Below are 19,417 nucleotides of genomic sequence, written 5' to 3'. Positions count from 1 at the left end.
TGTCAGAGGGTCAGTAGTGAGGGAGTTCTGCACTGTCAGAGGGTCAGTAGTGAGGGAGTTTTGCACTGTCAGAGGGTCAGTACTGAGGGGGTGCCGCAATGTCAGAGGGTCAGTGCTGAGGGCGTGCCGCACAATCAGAGGGTCAGTACTGAGGGAGTGCTGCACTCTCAGAGGGTCAGTACTGAGGGAGTACCGCACTGTCAGAGGGTCAGTACTGAGGGAGTGCTGCACTGTCAGAGGGTCAGTACTGAGGGAGTGCTGCACTGTCAGAGGGTCAGTACTGAGGGAGTGCTGCACTGTCAGAGGGTCAGTGCTGAGGGAGTCCTGCACTGATAGATGGTCAGTACTGAGGGAGTGCCGCACTGTCAGAGGGTCAGTACTGAGGGAGTGCCGCACTGTCAGAGGGTCAGTACTGAGGGAGTGCTGCACTGTCAGAGGGTCAGTACTGAGGGAGCGCTGCACTGTCAGGGCCAGTACTGAGGGAGTGCTGCACTGTCAGGGCCAGTACTGAGGAAGATCTGCACTGACAGCTGGTCAGTACTGAGGAAGTTTTGCACTGTGAGAGGGTCAGTACTGAGGGGGTGCTGCACTGTAAGAGGGTCAGTACTGAGGGAGTGCCGCACTGTCAGAGGGTCAGTACTGAGGGAGTGCTGCACTGTCAGAGGGTCAGTACTGAGGTAGTGCTGCACTGTCAGAGGGTCAATACTGAGGGAGTGCTGCACTGTCAGAGGGTCAGTACTTTGGGAGTGCCGCACTGTCAGAGGGTCAGTAATGATGGAGCGCCGCACTGTCAGAGGGTCAGTACTGAGGGAGTGCTGCACTGTCAGAGGGTCAGTACTGAGGAAGTTTTGCACTGTGAGAGGGTCAGTACTGAGGGGGTGCTGCACTGTAAGAGGGTCAGTACTGAGGGAGTGCCGCACTGTCAGAGGGTCAGTACTGAGGGAGTGCTGCACTGTCAGAGGGTCAGTACTGAGGGAGTGCTGCACTGTCAGAGGGTCAGTACTGAGGGAGTGCTGCACTGTCAGAGGGTCAGGACTGAGGGAGTGCTGCACTGTTCGAAGGTCAGTACTGAGGGAGTGCTGCACTGTCAGAGGGTCAGTACTGAGGGAGTGCTGCACTGTCAGAGGGTCAGTACTGAGGGAGTACCGCACTGTCAGAGGGTCAGTACTGAGGGAGCGCTGCACTGTCAGAGGGTCAGTACTGAGGGAGCGCCGCACTGTCAGAGGGTCAGTACTGAGGGAGTGCCGCACTGTCAGAGAGTCAGTACTGAGGGAGTGCCGCACTGTCAGAGGGTCACTACTGAGGGAGTGCTGCACTGTCAGAGGCTCAGTACTGAGGGAGTGTTGCACTGTCAGAGGGTCAGTAGTGAGGGAGTTCTGCACTGTCAGAGGGTCAGTAGTGAGGGAGTTCTGCACTGTCAGAGGGTCAGTACTGAGGGAGTGCTGCACTGTCAGAGGGTCAGTACTGAGGGAGTGCTGCACTGTCAGAGGGTCAGTGCTGAGGGAGTCCTGCACTGATAGATGGTCAGTACTGAGGGAGCGCCGCACTGTCAGAGGGTCAGCACTGAGGGAGTGCTGCACTGTCAGAGGGTCAGTACTGAGGGAGTGCCGCACTGTGAGAGGGTCAGTAATGAGGGAGCGCCGCACTGTCAGAGTGTCAGTACTGAGGGAGTGCTGCACTGTCAGAGGGTCAGTGCTGAGGGAGCGCTGCACTGTCAGAGGGTCAGTACTGAGGGAGTGCTGCACTGTCAGGGCCAGTACTGAGGAAGATCTGCACTGACAGCTGGTCAGTACTGAGGGCGTGCTGCACTGTCAGAGGGTCAGTACTGAGGGAGTGCTGCACTGTTAGAGGATCAGTACTGAGGCAGTGCTGCATTGTCAGAGGGTCAATACTGAGGGAGTGCTGCACTGTCAGAGGGTCATTGCTGAGCGAGTGCTGCACTGTCAGAGGGTCAGTACTGCGGGAGTGCTGCACTGTCAGAGGGTCAGTACTGAGGGAGTGCCGCACTGTCAGAGGGTCAGTACTGAGGGAGCGCCGCACTGTGAGAGGGTCAGTACTGAGGGAGTGCTGCACTGTCAGAGGGTCAGTACTGAGGGAGCGCCGCACTGTCAGAGGGTCAGTACTGAGGGAGCGCCGCACTGTCAGAGGGTCAGTACTGAGGGAGTGCCGCACTGTCAGAGGGTCAGTACTGAGGGAGTGCTGCACTGTCAGAGGGTCAGTACTGAGGGAGCGCCGCACTGTCAGAGGGTCAGTACTGAGGGAGCGCCGCACTGTCAGAGGGTCAGTACTGAGGGAGTGCTGCACTGACAGCTGGTCAGTACTGAGGGAGTGCCGCACTGTCAGAGGGTCAGTACTGAGGGAGCGCCGCACTGTCAGAGGGTCAGTACTGAGGGAGTGCTGCACTGACAGCTGGTCAGTACTGAGGGAGTGCCGCACTGTCAGAGGGTCAGTACTGAGGGAGTGCCGCACTGTCAGAGGGTCAGTACTGAGGGAGTGCTGCACTGTCAGAGGGTCAGTACTGAGGGAGTGCTGCACAGTTACTGTGGCCATCTTTCAGACGAGGCATTAAACTGAGCTCTAGTCTGTCCTGTCCAGTTAGTGTAAAAGATCCCAATGGTACTATTTTGACCAAGAGCAGTAGGATTCTCCTTTCTCCCTCAATCAACATCATAAAACTGGTCATTATCCCATTACAGTTTGTGGGAGCTCGCTGCGCAAAAATTAATGGCTGTTTCCGACAACGGTGACTATGCTTTGATAGAGCTATCTGAGCTGTAATGTTCTTTGGGACATTCCACGGTCATTCAAAGTGTAAAATAAACCAAATCTTTTTTTTTTAGTGATTTCCCCCGTGCTACCTACTGGAAAACCACATCAAAAAAGGACCGAGGCCCCTCGAACCCGTCATCTTGTCCCCTCGTACCCGTCATCTTGTCCCCTCGTACCCGTCATCTTGTCCCCTCGTTGCCGCCATCTTGTCCCCTCGTACCCGCCATCTTGTCCCCTCGTACCCGTCATCTTGTCCCCTCGTACCCGTCCTCGTGTCCCCTCGTACCCGTCATCTTGTCCCCTCGTTGCCGTCATCTTGTCCCCTCGTACCCGTCCTCGTGTCCCCTCATACCCGCCATCGTGTCCCCTCAAACCCGTCATCTTGTCCCCTCGTACCCGTCATCTTGTCCCCTCGTACCCGTCCTCGTGTCCCCTCATACCCGCCATCGTGTCCCCTCAAACCCGTCATCTTGTCCCCTCGTACCCGTCATCTTGTCCCCTCGTACCCGTCCTCGTGTCCTCTCATACCCGCCATCGTGTCCCCTCAAACCCGTCCTCGTGTCCCCTCGTACCCGTCATCTTGTCCCCTCGTACCCGTCATCTTGTCCCCTCGTACCCGTCATCTTGTCCCCTCGTACCCGTCCTCGTGTCCCCTCAAACCCGTCCTCGTGTCCCCTCGTACCCGTCATCTTGTCCCCTCGTACCCGTCATCTTGTCCCCTCGTACCCGTCATCTTGTCCCCTCGTACCCGCCATCTTGTCCCCTCGTACCCGTCATCTTGTCCCCTCGTACCCGCCATCGTGTCCCCTCAAACCCGTCATCTTGTCCCCTCGTACCCGTCATCTTGTCCCCTCGTACCCGTCATCTTGTCCCCTCGTACCCGTCATCTTGTCCCCTCGTACCCGCCATCTTGTCCCCTCGTACCCGCCATCGTGTCCCCCCAAACCCGTCATCTTGTCCCCTCGTACCCGTCATCTTGTCCCCTCGTACCCGTCCTCGTGTCCCCTCGTACCCGTCATCTTGTCCCCTCGTACCCGCCATCGTGTCCCCTCAAACCCGTCATCTTGTCCCCTCGTACCCGTCATCTTGTCCCCTCGTACCCGTCCTCGTGTCCCCTCGTACCCGCCATCTTGTCCCCTCGTACCCATCATCTTGTCCCCTCGTACCCGCCATCGTGTCCCCTCAAACCCGTCATCTTGTCCCCTCGTACCCGTCATCTTGTCCCCTCGTACCCGTCCTCGTGTCCCCTCGTACCCGCCATCTTGTCCCCTCGTACCCGTCATCTTGTCCCCTCGTACCCGCCATCGTGTCCCCTCAAACCCGTCATCTTGTCCCCTCGTACCCGTCATCTTGTCCCCTCGTACCCGTCCTCGTGTCCCCTCGTACCCGTCATCTTGTCCCCTCGTACCCGCCATCTTGTCCCCTCGTACCCGTCCTCGTGTCCCCTCGTACCCGCCATCTTGTCCCCTCGTACCCGTCATCTTGTCCCCTCGTACCCGCCATCTTGTCCCCTCGTACCCGTCATCTTGTGCCCTCGTACCCGTCATCTTGTCCCCTCGTACCCGTCCTCGTGTCCCCTCATACCCGCCATCTTGTCCCCTCAAACCCGTCATCTTGTCCCCTCGTACCCGCCATCTTGTCCCCTCGTACCCGTCATCTTGTCCCCTCGTAACCGCCATCGTGTCCCCTCAAACCCGTCATCTTGTCCCCTCGTAACCGCCATCGTGTCCCCTCAAACCCGTCATCTTGTCCCCTCGTACCCGTCATCTTGTCCCCTCGTACCCGTCATCTTGTCCCCTCGTACCCGTCATCTTGTCCCCTCGTACGCGTCATCTTGTCCCCTCGTACCCGTCCCCGTGTCCCCTCAATCCCGTCACCTTGTCCCCTCGTACCCGTCATCTTGTCCCCTCGTACCCGCCATCGTGTCCCCTCAAACCCGTCATCTTGTCCCCTCGTACCCGTCATCTTGTCCCCTCGTACCCGTCATCTTGTCCCCTCGTACCCGTCATCTTGTCCCCTCATACCCGCCATCGTGTCCCCTCGTACCCGCCATCTTGTCCCCTCGTACCCGTCCTCGTGTCCCCTCAAACCCGTCATCTTGTCCCCTCATCGCCGCCATCTTGTCCCCTCATCCCCGCCATCTTGTCCCCTCGTACCCGTCATCTTGTCCCCTCGTTGCCATCATCTTGTCCCCTCGTACCCGTCATCTTGTCCCCTCGTACCCGTCATCTTGTCCCCTCGTACCCGTCATCTTGTCCCCTCGTACCCGCCATCTTGTCCCCTCGTACCCGCCATCGTGTCCCCTCGTACCCATCCTCGTGTCCCCTCGTACCCGTCATCTTGTCCCCTCGTACCCGTCATCTTGTCCCCTCGTACCCGTCCTCGTGTCCCCTCGTACCCGTCATCTTGTCCCCTCGTACCCGTCATCTTGTCCCCTCGTACCCGTCATCTTGTCCCCTCGTACCCGCCATCTTGTCCCCTCGTACCCGCCATCGTGTCCCCTCGTACCCGTCCTCGTGTCCCCTCGTACTTGTCATCTTGTCCCCTCGTACCCGCCATCTTGTCCCCTCGTACCCGCCATCGTGTCCCCTCAAACCCGTCATCTTGTCCCCTCGTACCCGTCATCTTGTCCCCTCGTTGCCGCCATCTTGTCCCCTCGTACCCGTCATCTTGTCCCCTCGTACCCGTCAACTTGTCCCCTCGTACCCGTCATCTTGTCCCCTCGTACCCGTTATCTTGTCCCCTCGTACCCGTCATCTTGTCCCCTCATACCCGTCATCGTGTCCCCTCGTACCCGTCCTCGTGTCCCCTCATACCCGCCATCGTGTCCCCTCAAACCCGTCATCTTGTCCCCTCGTACCCGTCATCTTGTCCCCTCGTACCCGTCCTCGTGTCCCCTCATACCCGCCATCGTGTCTCCTCAAACCCGTCATCTTGTCCCCTCGTACCCGTCATCTTGTCCCCTCGTACCCGTCATCTTGTCCCCTCGTACCCGTCCTCGTGTCTCCTCGTACCCGTCCTCGTGTCCCCTCAAACCCGTCATCTTGTCCCCTCGTACCCGTCATCTTGTCCCCTCGTACCCGTCATCTTGTCCCCTCGTACCCGTCATCTTGTCCCCTCGTACCCGTCCTCGTGTCCCCTCATACCCGCCATCGTGTCCCCTCAAACCCGTCATCTTGTCCCCTCGTACCCGTCATCTTGTCCCCTCGTACCCGTCCTCGTGTCCCCTCATACCCGCCATCGTGTCTCCTCAAACCCGTCATCTTGTCCCCTCGTACCCGTCATCTTGTCCCCTCGTACCCGTCCTCGTGTCCCCTCGTACCCGTCATCTTGTCCCCTCGTACCCGTCATCTTGTCCCCTCGTACCCGTCATCTTGTCCCCTCGTACCCGTCATCTTGTCCCCTCGTACCCGTTATCTTGTCCCCTCGTACCCGCCATCTTGTCCCCTCGTACCCGTCATCTTGTCCCCTCGTAACCGTCCCGTCCTCGTGTCCCCTCGTACCCGTCCTCGTGTCCCCTCAAACCCGTCATCTTGTCCCCTCGTACCCGTCCTCGTGTCCCCTCAAACCCGTCATCTTGTCCCCTCGTACCCGTCATCTTGTCCCCTCGTACCCGTCCCGTCCTCGTGTCCCCTCGTACCCGTCCTCGTGTCCCCTCAAACCCGTCATCTTGTCCCCTCATCCCCGCCATCTTGTCCCCTCATCCCCGCCATCTTGTCCCCTCGTACCCGTCATCTTGTCCCCTCGTTGCCGCCATCGTGTCCCCTCGTACCCGCCATCGTGTCCCCTCGTACCCGTCATCTTGTCCCCTCGTACCCGTCATCCTGGCCCCTTACAAATGAAGGGCAATGAAGAACATTACTATATTTTTGAAGTTAATAAATTACTGACAATTTTAGTAAAATAGATGCCTATTGAAGTGGTGACGTGTGGTGCTATTTATTTAGAATTGCGGTAATGTATCTGATCGTTAACTGTGCATGAACTGACAGTATCTACTTCTGCCTGTTTTGTGTGTTGCTCTCTGGATGCGCAGGTTATGTATGGCGGACGCTGTATTGACAGCTTTGACAGACGTATCCTCACTACCTACATGGATGAATTTTTGGGGGATTTCATATTTGACACGTTCCAGCCATTCCACTTCTTCCATGACAGCGACGTTGACTATAAAATCCCAGAGGGTGAAATTAAAGATAATTTTACAGGTAAGTGCTTCAAAATAAAATGTAGTATTCCATGGTGAGTGGCATCAGCAGCCCATGAACTAACACAATATGTATGTCACACTTACAATGATGCTGTAATGGGGTAGACTCCGCGTGGTGTGACGGGGTAGACTCCGCGTGGTGTGACGGGGTAGACTCCGCGTGGTGTGACGGGGTAGACTCCGCGTGGTGTGACGGGGTAGACGCCGTGTGGTGTGACGGGGTAGACTCCGCGTGGTGTGATGGGGTAGACGGTGTGTGGTGTGACGGGGTAGACTCCGCGTGGTGTGACGGGGTAGACTCCGCGTGGTGTGACGGGATAGACTCCACATGGTGTGACGGGGTAGACTGCGTGTGGTGTGACGGGGTAGACTCTGCGTGATGTGACGGGGTAGACGGTGTGTGGTGTGACGGGGTAGACTCCGTGTGGTGTGACGGGGTAGACTCTGCGTGGTGTGACGGGATAGACGGTGTGTGGTGTGACGGGGTAGACTCCGCGTGATGTGACGGGGTAGACGGTGTGTGGTGTGACGGGGTAGACTCCGCGTGGTGTGACGGGGTAGACTCCGCGTGGTGTGACGGGGTAGACGCCGTGTGGTGTGACTGGGTAGACTCCGCGTGGTGTGACGGGGTAGACTCTGCGTGGTGTGACGGGGTAGACTCCGCGTGGTGTGACGGGGTAGACTCTGCGTGGTGTGACGGGGTAGACTCCGCGTGGTGTGACGGGGTAGACTCCACGTGGTGTGACGGGGTAGACTCCGCGTGGTGTGACGGGGTAGACTCCGCGTGGTGTGACGGGGTAGACGCCGCGTGGTGTGACGGGGTAGACTCTGCGTGGTGTGACGGGGTAGACTCCGCGTGGTGTGACGGGGTAGACGCCGTGTGGTGTGACGGGGTAGACTCTGCGTGGTGTGACGGGGTAGACTCCGCGTGGCGTGACGGTGTAGACTCTGCGTGGTGTGACGGGGTAGACTCTGCGTGGCGTGACGGTGTAGACGCCGCGTGGTGTGACGGGGTAGACGCCGCGTGGTGTGACGGGGTAGACGCCGCGTGGTGTGACGGGGTAGACTCCGCGTGGTGTGACGGGGTAGACTCCGCGTGGTGTGACTGGGTAGACTCTGCGTGGCGTGACGGGGTAGACGGTGTGTGGTGTGACGGGGTAGACGGTGTGTGGTGTGACGGGGTAGACTCCACGTGGTGTGACGGGGAAGACTTTGCGTGGTGTGACGGGGTAGACTCCGTGTGGTGTGACGGGGTAGACTCTGCGTGGCGTGACGGTGTAGACGCCGCGTGGTGTGAAGGGGTAGACTCTGCGTGGTGTGACGGGGTAGACTCCGCGTGGTGTGACGGGGTAGACTCCGCGTGATGTGACGGGGTAGACTCTGCGTGGTGTGACTGGGTAGACGCCGCGTGGTGTGACGGGGTAGACTCTGCGTGGCGTGACGGTGTAGACGCCGCGTGGTGTGACGGGGTAGACTCCGCGTGATGTGACGGGGTAGACGGTGTGTGGTGTGACGGGGTAGACTCCACGTGGTGTGACGGGGAAGACTTTGCGTGGTGTGACGGTGTAGACGCCGCGTGGTGTGAAGGGGTAGACTCTGCGTGGTGTGACGGGGTAGACTCCGCGTGGTGTGACGGGGTAGACTCCGCGTGGTGTGACGGGGTAGACTCCGCGTGGGGTGACGGGGTAGACTCCGCGTGGGGTGACGGGATAGACTCCACGTGGTGTGACGGGGTAGACTGCGTGTGGTGTGACGTGGTGGACGGTGTGTGGTGTGACGGGGTAGACGCCTCGTGGTGTGACGGGGTAGACGCCGCGTGGTGTGACGGGGTAGACTCCGCGTGGTGTGAATGTGTAGACTGTGTGTGGTGTGACGGGGTAGACTCCGCATGGTGTGACGGGGTAGACTCCGCGTGGTGTGATGGGGTAGACTCCGCGTGGTGTGACGGGGTAGACTCCGCGTGGTGTGACGGGGCAGATGGTGTGTGGTGTGATGGGGTAGACTCCGCGTGGTGTGACGGGGTAGACTCCGCGTGGTGTGACGGGGTAGACTCCGCGTGGGGTGACGGGGTAGACTCCGCGTGGTGTGACGGGATAGACTCCACATGGTGTGACGGGGTAGACTGCGTGTGGTGTGACGGGGTAGACTCTGCGTGATGTGACGGGGTAGACGGTGTGTGGTGTGACGGGGTAGACTCCGTGTGGTGTGACGGGGTACACTCTGCGTGGTGTGACGGGATAGACGGTGTGTGGTGTGACGGGGTAGACTCCGCGTGGTGTGACGGGGTAGACTCCGCGTGATGTGACGGGGAAGACTTTGCGTGGTGTGACGGTGTAGACGCCGCGTGGTGTGAAGGGGTAGACTCTGCGTGGTGTGACGGGGTAGACTCCGCGTGATGTGACGGGGTAGACTCCGCGTGGTGTGACGGGGTAGACTCCGCGTGATGTGACGGGGTAGACGGTGTGTGGTGTGACGGGGTAGACTCTGCGTGGGGTGACGGTGTAGACGCCGCGTGGTGTGACGGGGTAGACTCCGCGTGATGTGACGGGGTAGACTCCGCGTGGTGTGACGGGGTAGACTCCGCGTGGTGTGACGGGGTAGACTCCGCGTGGTGTGACGGGGTAGACTCCGCGTGGTGTGACGGGGTAGACTCCGCGTGGGGTGACGGGGTATACTCCGCGTGGTGTGACGGGGTATACTCCGCGTGGTGTGACGGGATAGACTCCACGTGGTGTGACGGGGTATACTCCGCGTGGTGTGACGGGATAGACTCCACGTGGTGTGACGGGATAGACTCCACGTGGTGTGACGGTGTAGACTCAGCGTGGTGTGACGGGGTAGACTCTGCGTGGCATGACGGTGTAGACGCCGCGTGGTGTGAAGGGGTAGACTCTGCGTGGTGTGACGGGGTAGACTCCGCGTGGTGTGACGGGGTAGACTCCGCGTGGTGTGACGGGGTAGACTCCGCGTGGGGTGACGGGGTAGACTCCGCGTGGGGTGACGGGATAGACTCCACGTGGTGTGACGGGGTAGACTGCGTGTGGTGTGACGTGGTGGACGGTGTGTGGTGTGACGGGGTAGACGGTGTGTGGTGTGACGGTGTAGACTCCACGTGGTGTGACGGGGTAGACGCCGCGTGGTGTGACGGGGTAGACTCCGCGTGGTGTGACGGGGTAGACTCCGCGTGGTGTGATGGGGTAGACTCCGCGTGGTGTGACGGGGTAGACTCCGCGTGGTGTGACGGGGCAGATGGTGTGTGGTGTGATGGGGTAGACTCCGCGTGGTGTGACGGGGTAGACTCCGCGTGGTGTGACAGGGTAGACTCCGCGTGGGGTGACGGGGTAGACTCCGCGTGGTGTGACGGGATAGACTCCACATGGTGTGACGGGGTAGACTGCGTGTGGTGTGACGGGGTAGACTCTGCGTGATGTGACGGGGTAGACGGTGTGTGGTGTGACGGGGTAGACTCCGTGTGGTGTGACGGGGTACACTCTGCGTGGTGTGACGGGATAGACGGTGTGTGGTGTGACGGGGTAGACTCCGCGTGATGTGACGGGGTAGACGGTGTGTGGTGTGACGGGGTAGACTCTGCGTGGTGTGACGGGATAGACGGTGTGTGGTGTGACGGGGTAGACTCCGCGTGGTGTGACGGTGTAGACGCCGCGTGGTGTGACGGGGTAGACTCCGCGTGATGTGACGGGGTAGACTCCGCGTGGTGTGACGGGGTAGACTCCGCGTGGTGTGACGGGGTAGACTCCGCGTGGTGTGACGGGGTAGACTCCGCGTGGTGTGACGGGGTAGACTCCGCGTGGGGTGACGGGGTAGACTCCGCGTGGTGTGACGGGATAGACTCCACGTGGTGTGACGGGGTAGACTCCGCGTGGTGTGACGGGGTAGACGGTGTGTGGTGTGACGGTGTAGACTCAGCGTGGTGTGACGGGGTAGACTCCGCGTGGTGTGACGGGGTAGACTCCGCGTGGTGTGACGGGGTAGACTCCGTGTCGTGTGACGGGGTATACTCCGCGTGGTGTGACGGGGTAGACTCCGCATGGTGTGACGGGGTAGACCCCGTGTGGTGTGACAGGGTAGACCCCGTGTGGTGTGACGGGGTAGACCCCGTGTGGTGTGACGGGGTAGACTCCGCGTGGTGTGACGGGGTAGACTCCGCGTGGTGTGACGGGGTAGACTCCGCGTGGTGTGACGGGGTAGACTCCGCGTGGTGTGACGGGGTAAACTCCGCGTGGTGTGACGGGGTAGACTCCGCGTGGTGTGACGGGGTAGACTCCGCGTGGTGTGACGGGGTAGACTGCGTGTGGTGTGATGGGGTAGGCTGTGTGTGGTGTGACGGGGTAGACTCCGCGTGGTGTGACGGGGTAGACTCCGCGTGGTGTGACGGGGTAGACTCCGCGTGGTGTGACGGGGTAGACTCCGCGTGGTGTGACGGGGTAGACTCCGCGTGGTGCGACGGGGTAGACTCCGCGTGGTGCGACGGGGTAGACTCTGCGTGGTGTGACGGGGTAGACGGTGTGTGGTGTGACGGGATAGACTCCACGTGGTGTGACGGGGTAGACTGCGCGTGGTGTGACGTGGTAGACGGTGTGTGGTGTGACGGGGTAGACTCCGCGTGGTGTGACGGGGTAGACTCCGCGTGGTGTGACGGGGTAGACTGCGTGTGGTGTGATGGGGTAGGCTGTGTGTGGTGTGACGGGGTAGACTCCGCGTGGTGTGACGGGGTAGACTCCGCGTGGTGTGACGGGGTAGACTCCGTGTGGTGTGACGAGGTAGACTCCGCGTGGTGTGAATGTGTAGACTGTATGTGGTGTGACGGGGTAGACTCCGCGTGGTGTGACGGGGTAGACTCCGCGTGGTGTGACGGGGTAGACTCCGCGTGGTGTGACGGGGTAGACTCCGCGTGGTGCGACGGGGTAGACTCCGCGTGGTGCGACGGGGTAGACTCTGCGTGGTGTGACGGGGTAGACGGTGTGTGGTGTGACGGGATAGACTCCACGTGGTGTGACGGGGTAGACTGCGCGTGGTGTGACGGGGTAGACTCCGCGTGGTGTGACGGGGTAGACTCCGCGTGGTGTGACGGGGTAGACTCCGCGTGGTGTGACGGGGTAGACTCCGCGTGGTGTGACGGGGTAGACTCCGCGTGGTGTGACGGGGTAGACTCCGTGTGGTGTGACGGGGTAGACACCGCGTGGTGTGACGGGGTAGACGGTGTGTGGTGTGACGGTGTAGACTCCGCGTGGTGTGACGGTGTAGACTCTGCGTGGCGTGACGGTGTAGACGGTGTGTGGTGTGACGGGGTAGACTCTGCGTGGTGTGACGGGGTAGACGGTGTGTGGTGTGACGGTGTAGACTCTGCGTGGTGTGACGGTGTAGACTCCGCGTGGTGTGACGGGGTAGACTCCGCGTGGTGTGACGGTGTAGACTCTGCGTGGTGTGACGGTGTAGACTCTGCGTGGTGTGACGGGGTAGACTCTGCGTGGCGTGACGGTGTAGACGGTGTGTGGTGTGACGGTGTAGACCCCGTGTGGTGTGACGGGGTAGACTCTGCGTGGTGTGACGGTGTAGACTCTGCGTGGTGTGACGGTGTAGACTCTGCGTGGTGTGACGGTGTAGACTCCGCGTGGTGTGACGGGGTAGACACCGCGTGGTGTGACGGTGTAGACGGTGTGTGGTGTGACGGGGTAGACTCTGCGTGGTGTGACGGGGCAGACTCTGCGTGGTGTGACGGTGTAGACCCCGTGTGGTGTGACGGGGTAGACTCCGCGTGGTGTGACGGGGTAGACTCCGCGTGGGGTGACGGGGTAGACTCCGCGTGGTGTGACGGGGTAGACTCCGCGTGGTGTGACGGTGTAGACCCCGCGTGGTGTGACGGTGTAGACGCCGCGTGGTGTGACGGGGTAGACTCCGCGTGGGGTGACGGGGTAGACTCCGCGTGGTGTGACGGGATAGACTCCACGTGGTGTGACGGGGTAGACTCCGCGTGGTGTGACGGGGTAGACTGCGTGTGGTGTGACGTGGTGGACGGTGTGTGGTGTGACGGTGTAGACTCCGCGTGGTGTGACGGGGTAGACGGTGTGTGGTGTGACGGTGTAGACTCCGCGTGGTGTGATGGGGTAGACTCCGCGTGGTGTGACGGGGTAGACTCCGCGTGGTGTGACGGGGTAGATGGTGTGTGGTGTGACGGGGTAGACGCCGCGTGGTGTGACGGGGTAGACTCCGCGTGGTGTGACGTGGTAGACTCCGCGTGGGGTGACGGGGTAGACTCCGCGTGGTGTGACGTGGTAGACTCCGCGTGGGGTGACGGGGTAGACTCCGCGTGGTGTGACGGGATAGACTCCACATGGTGTGACGGGGTAGACTGCGTGTGGTGTGACGGGGTAGACTCCGCGTGGTGTGACGGGGTAGACTCCGCGTGGGGTGACGGGGTAGACTCCGCGTGGTGTGACGGGATAGACTCCACATGGTGTGACGGGGTAGACTGCGTGTGGTGTGACGGGGTAGACTCTGCGTGATGTGACGGGGTAGACGGTGTGTGGTGTGACGGGGTAGACTCCGTGTGGTGTGACGGGGTAGACTCTGCGTGGTGTGACCGGATAGACGGTGTGTGGTGTGACGGGGTAGACTCCGCGTGATGTGACGGGGTAGACGGTGTGTGGTGTGACGGGGTAGACTCCGCGTGGCGTGACGGTGTAGACGCCGCGTGGTGTGACGGGGTAGACTCCGCGTGATGTGACGGGGTAGACGGTGTGTGGTGTGACGGGGTAGACTCCGCGTGGTGTGACGGGGTAGACTCCGCGTGGTGTGACGGGGTAGACTCCGCGTGGGGTGACGGGGTAGACTCCGCGTGGGGTGACGGGATAGACTCCACGTGGTGTGACGGGGTAGACTCCGCGTGGTGTGACGGGGTAGACGGTGTGTGGTGTGACGGTGTAGACTCAGCGTGGTGTGACGGTGTAGACGCCGCGTGGTGTGACGAGGTAGACTCCGTGTGGTGTGACGGGGTAGACGGTGTGTGGTGTGACGGGGTAGACTCCGCGTGGTGTGACGGGGTAGACTCCGTGTGGTGTGACGGGGTAGACGGTGTGTGGTGTGACGGGGTAGACTCCGCGTGGTGTGACGGGGTAGACGGTGTGTGGTGTGACGGTGTAGACTCCGCGTGATGTGACGGGGTAGACTCAGCGTGGTGTGACGGGGTAGACTCCGCGTGGTGTGACGGGGTAGACTCCGTGTGGTGTGACGGGGTAGACGGTGTGTGGTGTGACGGGGTAGACTCCGCGTGATGTGACGGGGTAGACTCAGCGTGGTGTGACGGGGTAGACTCCGCGTGGTGTGACGGGGTAGACTCCGTGTGGTGTGACGGGGTAGACTCTGTGTGGTGTGACGGGGTATACTCCGCGTGGTGTGACGGGGTAGACTCCGCGTGGTGTGACGGGGTAGACCCCGTGTGGTGTGACAGGGTAGACCCCGTGTGGTGTGACGGGGTAGACTCCGCGTGGTGTGACGGGGTAGACTCCGCGTGGTGTGACGGGGTAGACTCCGCGTGGTGTGACGGGGTAGACTCCGCGTGGTGTGACGGGGTAGACTCCGCGTGGTGTGACGGGGTAGACTCCGCGTGGTGTGACGGGGTAGACTCCGCGTGGTGTGACGGGGTAGACTGCGTGTGGTGTGATGGGGTAGACTGCGTGTGGTGTGATGGGGTAGACTGTGTGTGGTGTGACGGGGTAGACCGTGTGTGTGGTGTGACGAGGTAGACTGCGTGTGGTGTGATGGGGTAGAGTCCGCGTGGTGTGAATGTGTAGACTGTATGTGGTGTGCCGGGGTAGACTCCGCGTGGTGTGACGGGGTAGACCGTGTGTGCGGTGTGGCGGTGTAGACGCCGCGTGGTGTGACGGGGTAGACTCCACGTGGTGTGACGGGGTAGACTCCACGTGGTGTGACGGGGTAGACTCCGCGTGGTGTGACGGGGTAGACTCCGCGTGGTGTGACGGGGTAGACTCCGCGTGGTGTGACGGGGTAGACTCCGCGTGGTGTGACGGGGTAGACTCCGCGTGGTGTGACGGGGTAGACTCCGCGTGGTGTGACGGGGTAGACTCCGCGTGGTGCGACGGGGTAGACTCCGCGTGGGGTGACGGGGTAGACTCCGCGTGGTGTGACGGGGTAGACTCCGCGTGGTGTGACGGGGTAGACGGTGTGTGGTGTGACGGGGTAGACTCCGCGTGGTGTGACGGGGTAGACTCCGCGTGGTGTGACGGGGTAGACTCCGCGTGGTGTGACGGGGTAGACTCCGTGTGGTGTGACGGGGTATACTCCGCGTGGTGTGACGGGGTATACTCCGCGTGGTGTGACGGGGTAGACTCCGCGTGGTGTGACGGGGTAGACTCCGCGTGGTGTGACGGGGTAGACCCCGTGTGGTGTGACGGGGTAGACCCCGTGTGGTGTGACGGGGTAGACTACGCGTGGTGTGACGGGGTAGACTCTGCGTGGTGTGACGGGGTAGACTCCGCGTGGTGTGACGGGGTAGACTCCGCGTGGTGTGACGGGGTAGACTCCGCGTGGTGTGACGGGGTAGACTCCGCGTGGTGTGACGGGGTAGACTCCGCGTGGTGTGACGGGGTAGACTCCGCGTGGTGTGACGGGGTAGACTCCGCGTGGTGTGACGGGGTAGACTCCGCGTGGGGTGACGGGGTAGAATCCGCGTGGTGTGAGGGGATAGACTCCGCGTGGTGTGATGGGGTAGACTGCGTGTGGTGTGACGGGGTAGACTGTGTGTGGTGTGATGGGGTAGACTGTGTGTGGTGTGATGGGGTAGGCTGTGTGTGGTGTGACGGGGTAGACGCCGCGTGGTGTGATGGGGTAGACTGTGTGTGGTGTGACGGTGTAGACTGTGTGTGGTGTGACGGGGTAGACTCCGCGTGGTGTGACGGGGTAGACTGTGTGTGGTGTGACGGGGTAGACTGTGTGTGGTGTGACGGGGTAGACTGTGTGTGGTGTGATGGGGTAGACTGTGTGTGGTGTGACGGGGTAGACTGTGTGTGGTGTGACGGGGTAGACGCCGCGTGGTGTGATGGGGTAGACTGTGTGTGGTGTGACGGGGTAGACGCCGCGTGGTGTGATGGGGTAGACTGTGTGTGGTGTGACGGGGTAGACTGTGTGTGGTGTGACGGGGTAGACGCCGCGTGGTGTGATGGGGTAGACTGCGTGTGGTGTGATGGGGTAGACTCCGCGTGGTGTGAATGTGTAGACTGTATGTGGTGTGACGGGGTAGACGCCGCGTGGTGTGACGGGGTAGACTCCGCGTGGTGTGACGGGGTAGACTCCGCGTGGTGTGATGGGGTAGACTGCGTGTGGTGTGATGGGGTAGACTGCGTGTGGTGTGACGGGGTAGACGCCGTGTGGTGTGACGGGGTAGACTCCGCGTGGTGTGACGGGGTAGACAGTGTGTGTGGTATGACGGGTAGACTCCGCGTGGTGTGACGGGGTAGACTCCGCGTGGTGTGACGGGGTAGACTCCGCGTGGTGTGACGGGGTAGACTCCGCGTGGTGTGACGGGGTAGACTCCGCGTGGTGTGATGGGGTAGACTGCGTGTGGTGTGATGGGGTAGACTGTGTGTGGTGTGACGGGGTAGACTCCGCGTGGTGTGATGGGGTAGACTGTGTGTGTTGTGACGGGGTAGACCGTGTGTGTGGTGTGACGGGGTAGAATGCGTGTGGTGTGATGGGGTAGACTCCGCGTGGTGTGACGGGGTAGACTGTGTGTGGTGTGACGGGGTAGACTCCGCGTGGTGTGAATGTGTAGACTGTATGTGGTGTGACGGGGTAGACTCCGCGTGGTGTGACGGGGTAGACTCCGCGTGGTGTGACGGGGTAGACTCCGTGTGGTGTGACGGGGTAGACTCTGTGTGGTGTGACGGGGTATACTCCGCGTGGTGTGACGGGGTAGACTCCGCGTGGTGTGACGGGGTAGACTCCGCGTGGTGTGACGGTGTAGACCCCGCGTGGTGTGACGGTGTAGACGCCGCGTGGTGTGACGGGGTAGACTCCGCGTGGGGTGACGGGGTAGACTCCGCGTGGTGTGACGGGATAGACTCCACGTGGTGTGACGGGGTAGACTCCGCGTGGTGTGACGGGGTAGACTGCGTGTGGTGTGACGTGGTGGACGGTGTGTGGTGTGACGGTGTAGACTCCGCGTGGTGTGACGGGGTAGACGGTGTGTGGTGTGACGGTGTAGACTCCGCGTGGTGTGATGGGGTAGACTCCGCGTGGTGTGACGGGGTAGACTCCGCGTGGTGTGACGGGGTAGATGGTGTGTGGTGTGACGGGGTAGACGCCGCGTGGTGTGACGGGGTAGACTCCGCGTGGTGTGACGTGGTAGACTCCGCGTGGGGTGACGGGGTAGACTCCGCGTGGTGTGACGTGGTAGACTCCGCGTGGGGTGACGGGGTAGACTCCGCGTGGTGTGACGGGATAGACTCCACATGGTGTGACGGGGTAGACTGCGTGTGGTGTGACGGGGTAGACTCCGCGTGGTGTGACGGGGTAGACTCCGCGTGGGGTGACGGGGTAGACTCCGCGTGGTGTGACGGGATAGACTCCACATGGTGTGACGGGGTAGACTGCGTGTGGTGTGACGGGGTAGACTCTGCGTGATGTGACGGGGTAGACGGTGTGTGGTGTGACGGGGTAGACTCCGTGTGGTGTGACGGGGTAGACTCTGCGTGGTGTGACCGGATAGACGGTGTGTGGTGTGACGGGGTAGACTCCGCGTGATGTGACGGGGTAGACGGTGTGTGGTGTGACGGGGTAGACTCCGCGTGGCGTGACGGTGTAGACGCCGCGTGGTGTGACGGGGTAGACTCCGCGTGATGTGACGGGGTAGACGGTGTGTGGTGTGACGGGGTAGACTCCGCGTGGTGTGACGGGGTAGACTCCGCGTGGTGTGACGGGGTAGACTCCGCGTGGGGTGACGGGGTAGACTCCGCGTGGGGTGACGGGATAGACTCCACGTGGTGTGACGGGGTAGACTCCGCGTGGTGTGACGGGGTAGACGGTGTGTGGTGTGACGGTGTAGACTCAGCGTGGTGTGACGGTGTAGACGCCGCGTGGTGTGACGGGGTAGACTCCGTGTGGTGTGACGGGGTAGACGGTGTGTGGTGTGACGGGGTAGACTCCGCGTGGTGTGACGGGGTAGACTCCGTGTGGTGTGACGGGGTAGACGGTGTGTGGTGTGACGGGGTAGACTCCGCGTGGTGTGACGGGGTAGACGGTGTGTGGTGTGACGGTGTAGACTCCGCGTGATGTGACGGGGTAGACTCAGCGTGGTGTGACGGGGTAGACTCCGCGTGGTGTGACGGGGTAGACTCCGTGTGGTGTGACGGGGTAGACGGTGTGTGGTGTGACGGGGTAGACTCCGCGTGATGTGACGGGGTAGACTCAGCGTGGTGTGACGGGGTAGACTCCGCGTGGTGTGACGGGGTAGACTCCGTGTGGTGTGACGGGGTAGACTCTGTGTGGTGTGACGGGGTATACTCCGCGTGGTGTGACGGGGTAGACTCCGCGTGGTGTGACGGGGTAGACCCCGTGTGGTGTGACAGGGTAGACCCCGTGTGGTGTGACGGGGTAGACTCCGCGTGGTGTGACGGGGTAGACTCCGCGTGGTGTGACGGGGTAGACTCCGCGTGGTGTGACGGGGTAGACTCCGCGTGGTGTGACGGGGTAGACTCCGCGTGGTGTGACGGGGTAGACTCCGCGTGGTGTGACGGGGTAGACTCCGCGTGGTGTGACGGGGTAGACTGCGTGTGGTGTGATGGGGTAGACTGCGTGTGGTGTGATGGGGTAGACTGTGTGTGGTGTGACGGGGTAGACCGTGTGTGTGGTGTGACGAGGTAGACTGCGTGTGGTGTGATGGGGTAGAGTCCGCGTGGTGTGAATGTGTAGACTGTATGTGGTGTGCCGGGGTAGACTCCGCGTGGTGTGACGGGGTAGACCGTGTGTGCGGTGTGGCGGTGTAGACGCCGCGTGGTGTGACGGGGTAGACTCCACGTGGTGTGACGGGGTAGACTCCGCGTGGTGTGACGGGGTAGACTCCGCGTGGTGTGACGGGGTAGACTCCGCGTGGTGTGACGGGGTAGACTCCGCGTGGTGTGACGGGGTAGACTCCGCGTGGTGTGACGGGGTAGACTCCGCGTGGTGTGACGGGGTAGACTCCGCGTGGTGCGACGGGGTAGACTCCGCGTGGGGTGACGGGGTAGACTCCGCGTGGTGTGACGGGGTAGACTCCGCGTGGTGTGACGGGGTAGACGGTGTGTGGTGTGACGGGGTAGACTCCGCGTGGTGTGACGGGGTAGACTCCGCGTGGTGTGACGGGGTAGACTCCGCGTGGTGTGACGGGGTAGACTCCGTGTGGTGTGACGGGGTATACTCCGCGTG

General features: G+C 61.5%; 1 protein-coding gene across 3 annotated transcripts in view; it reads left to right on the top strand.

The window, feature by feature from the left end:
- dnah10 (dynein axonemal heavy chain 10) overlaps positions 1-19,417 on the top strand; it is a 704,002-nt gene that overhangs the window by 641,897 nt on the left and 42,688 nt on the right. For all 3 annotated transcript variants that reach the window (XM_072511049.1, XM_072511141.1, XM_072510964.1), the window contains one exon: positions 6,806-6,977. In XM_072511049.1, coding sequence (XP_072367150.1) covers positions 6,806-6,977 — 172 coding nt within the window. The remainder of the gene's footprint in view (positions 1-6,805; positions 6,978-19,417) is intronic.

The sequence above is a fragment of the Scyliorhinus torazame genome, chromosome 1 (genome assembly GCF_047496885.1).
Source record: "Scyliorhinus torazame isolate Kashiwa2021f chromosome 1, sScyTor2.1, whole genome shotgun sequence".
NCBI classification, from domain to species: domain Eukaryota; kingdom Metazoa; phylum Chordata; class Chondrichthyes; order Carcharhiniformes; family Scyliorhinidae; genus Scyliorhinus; species Scyliorhinus torazame.
The sequence above is the reverse complement of the archived record's forward strand: the minus strand, read 5'-3'. Positions and strand labels throughout refer to the sequence as shown.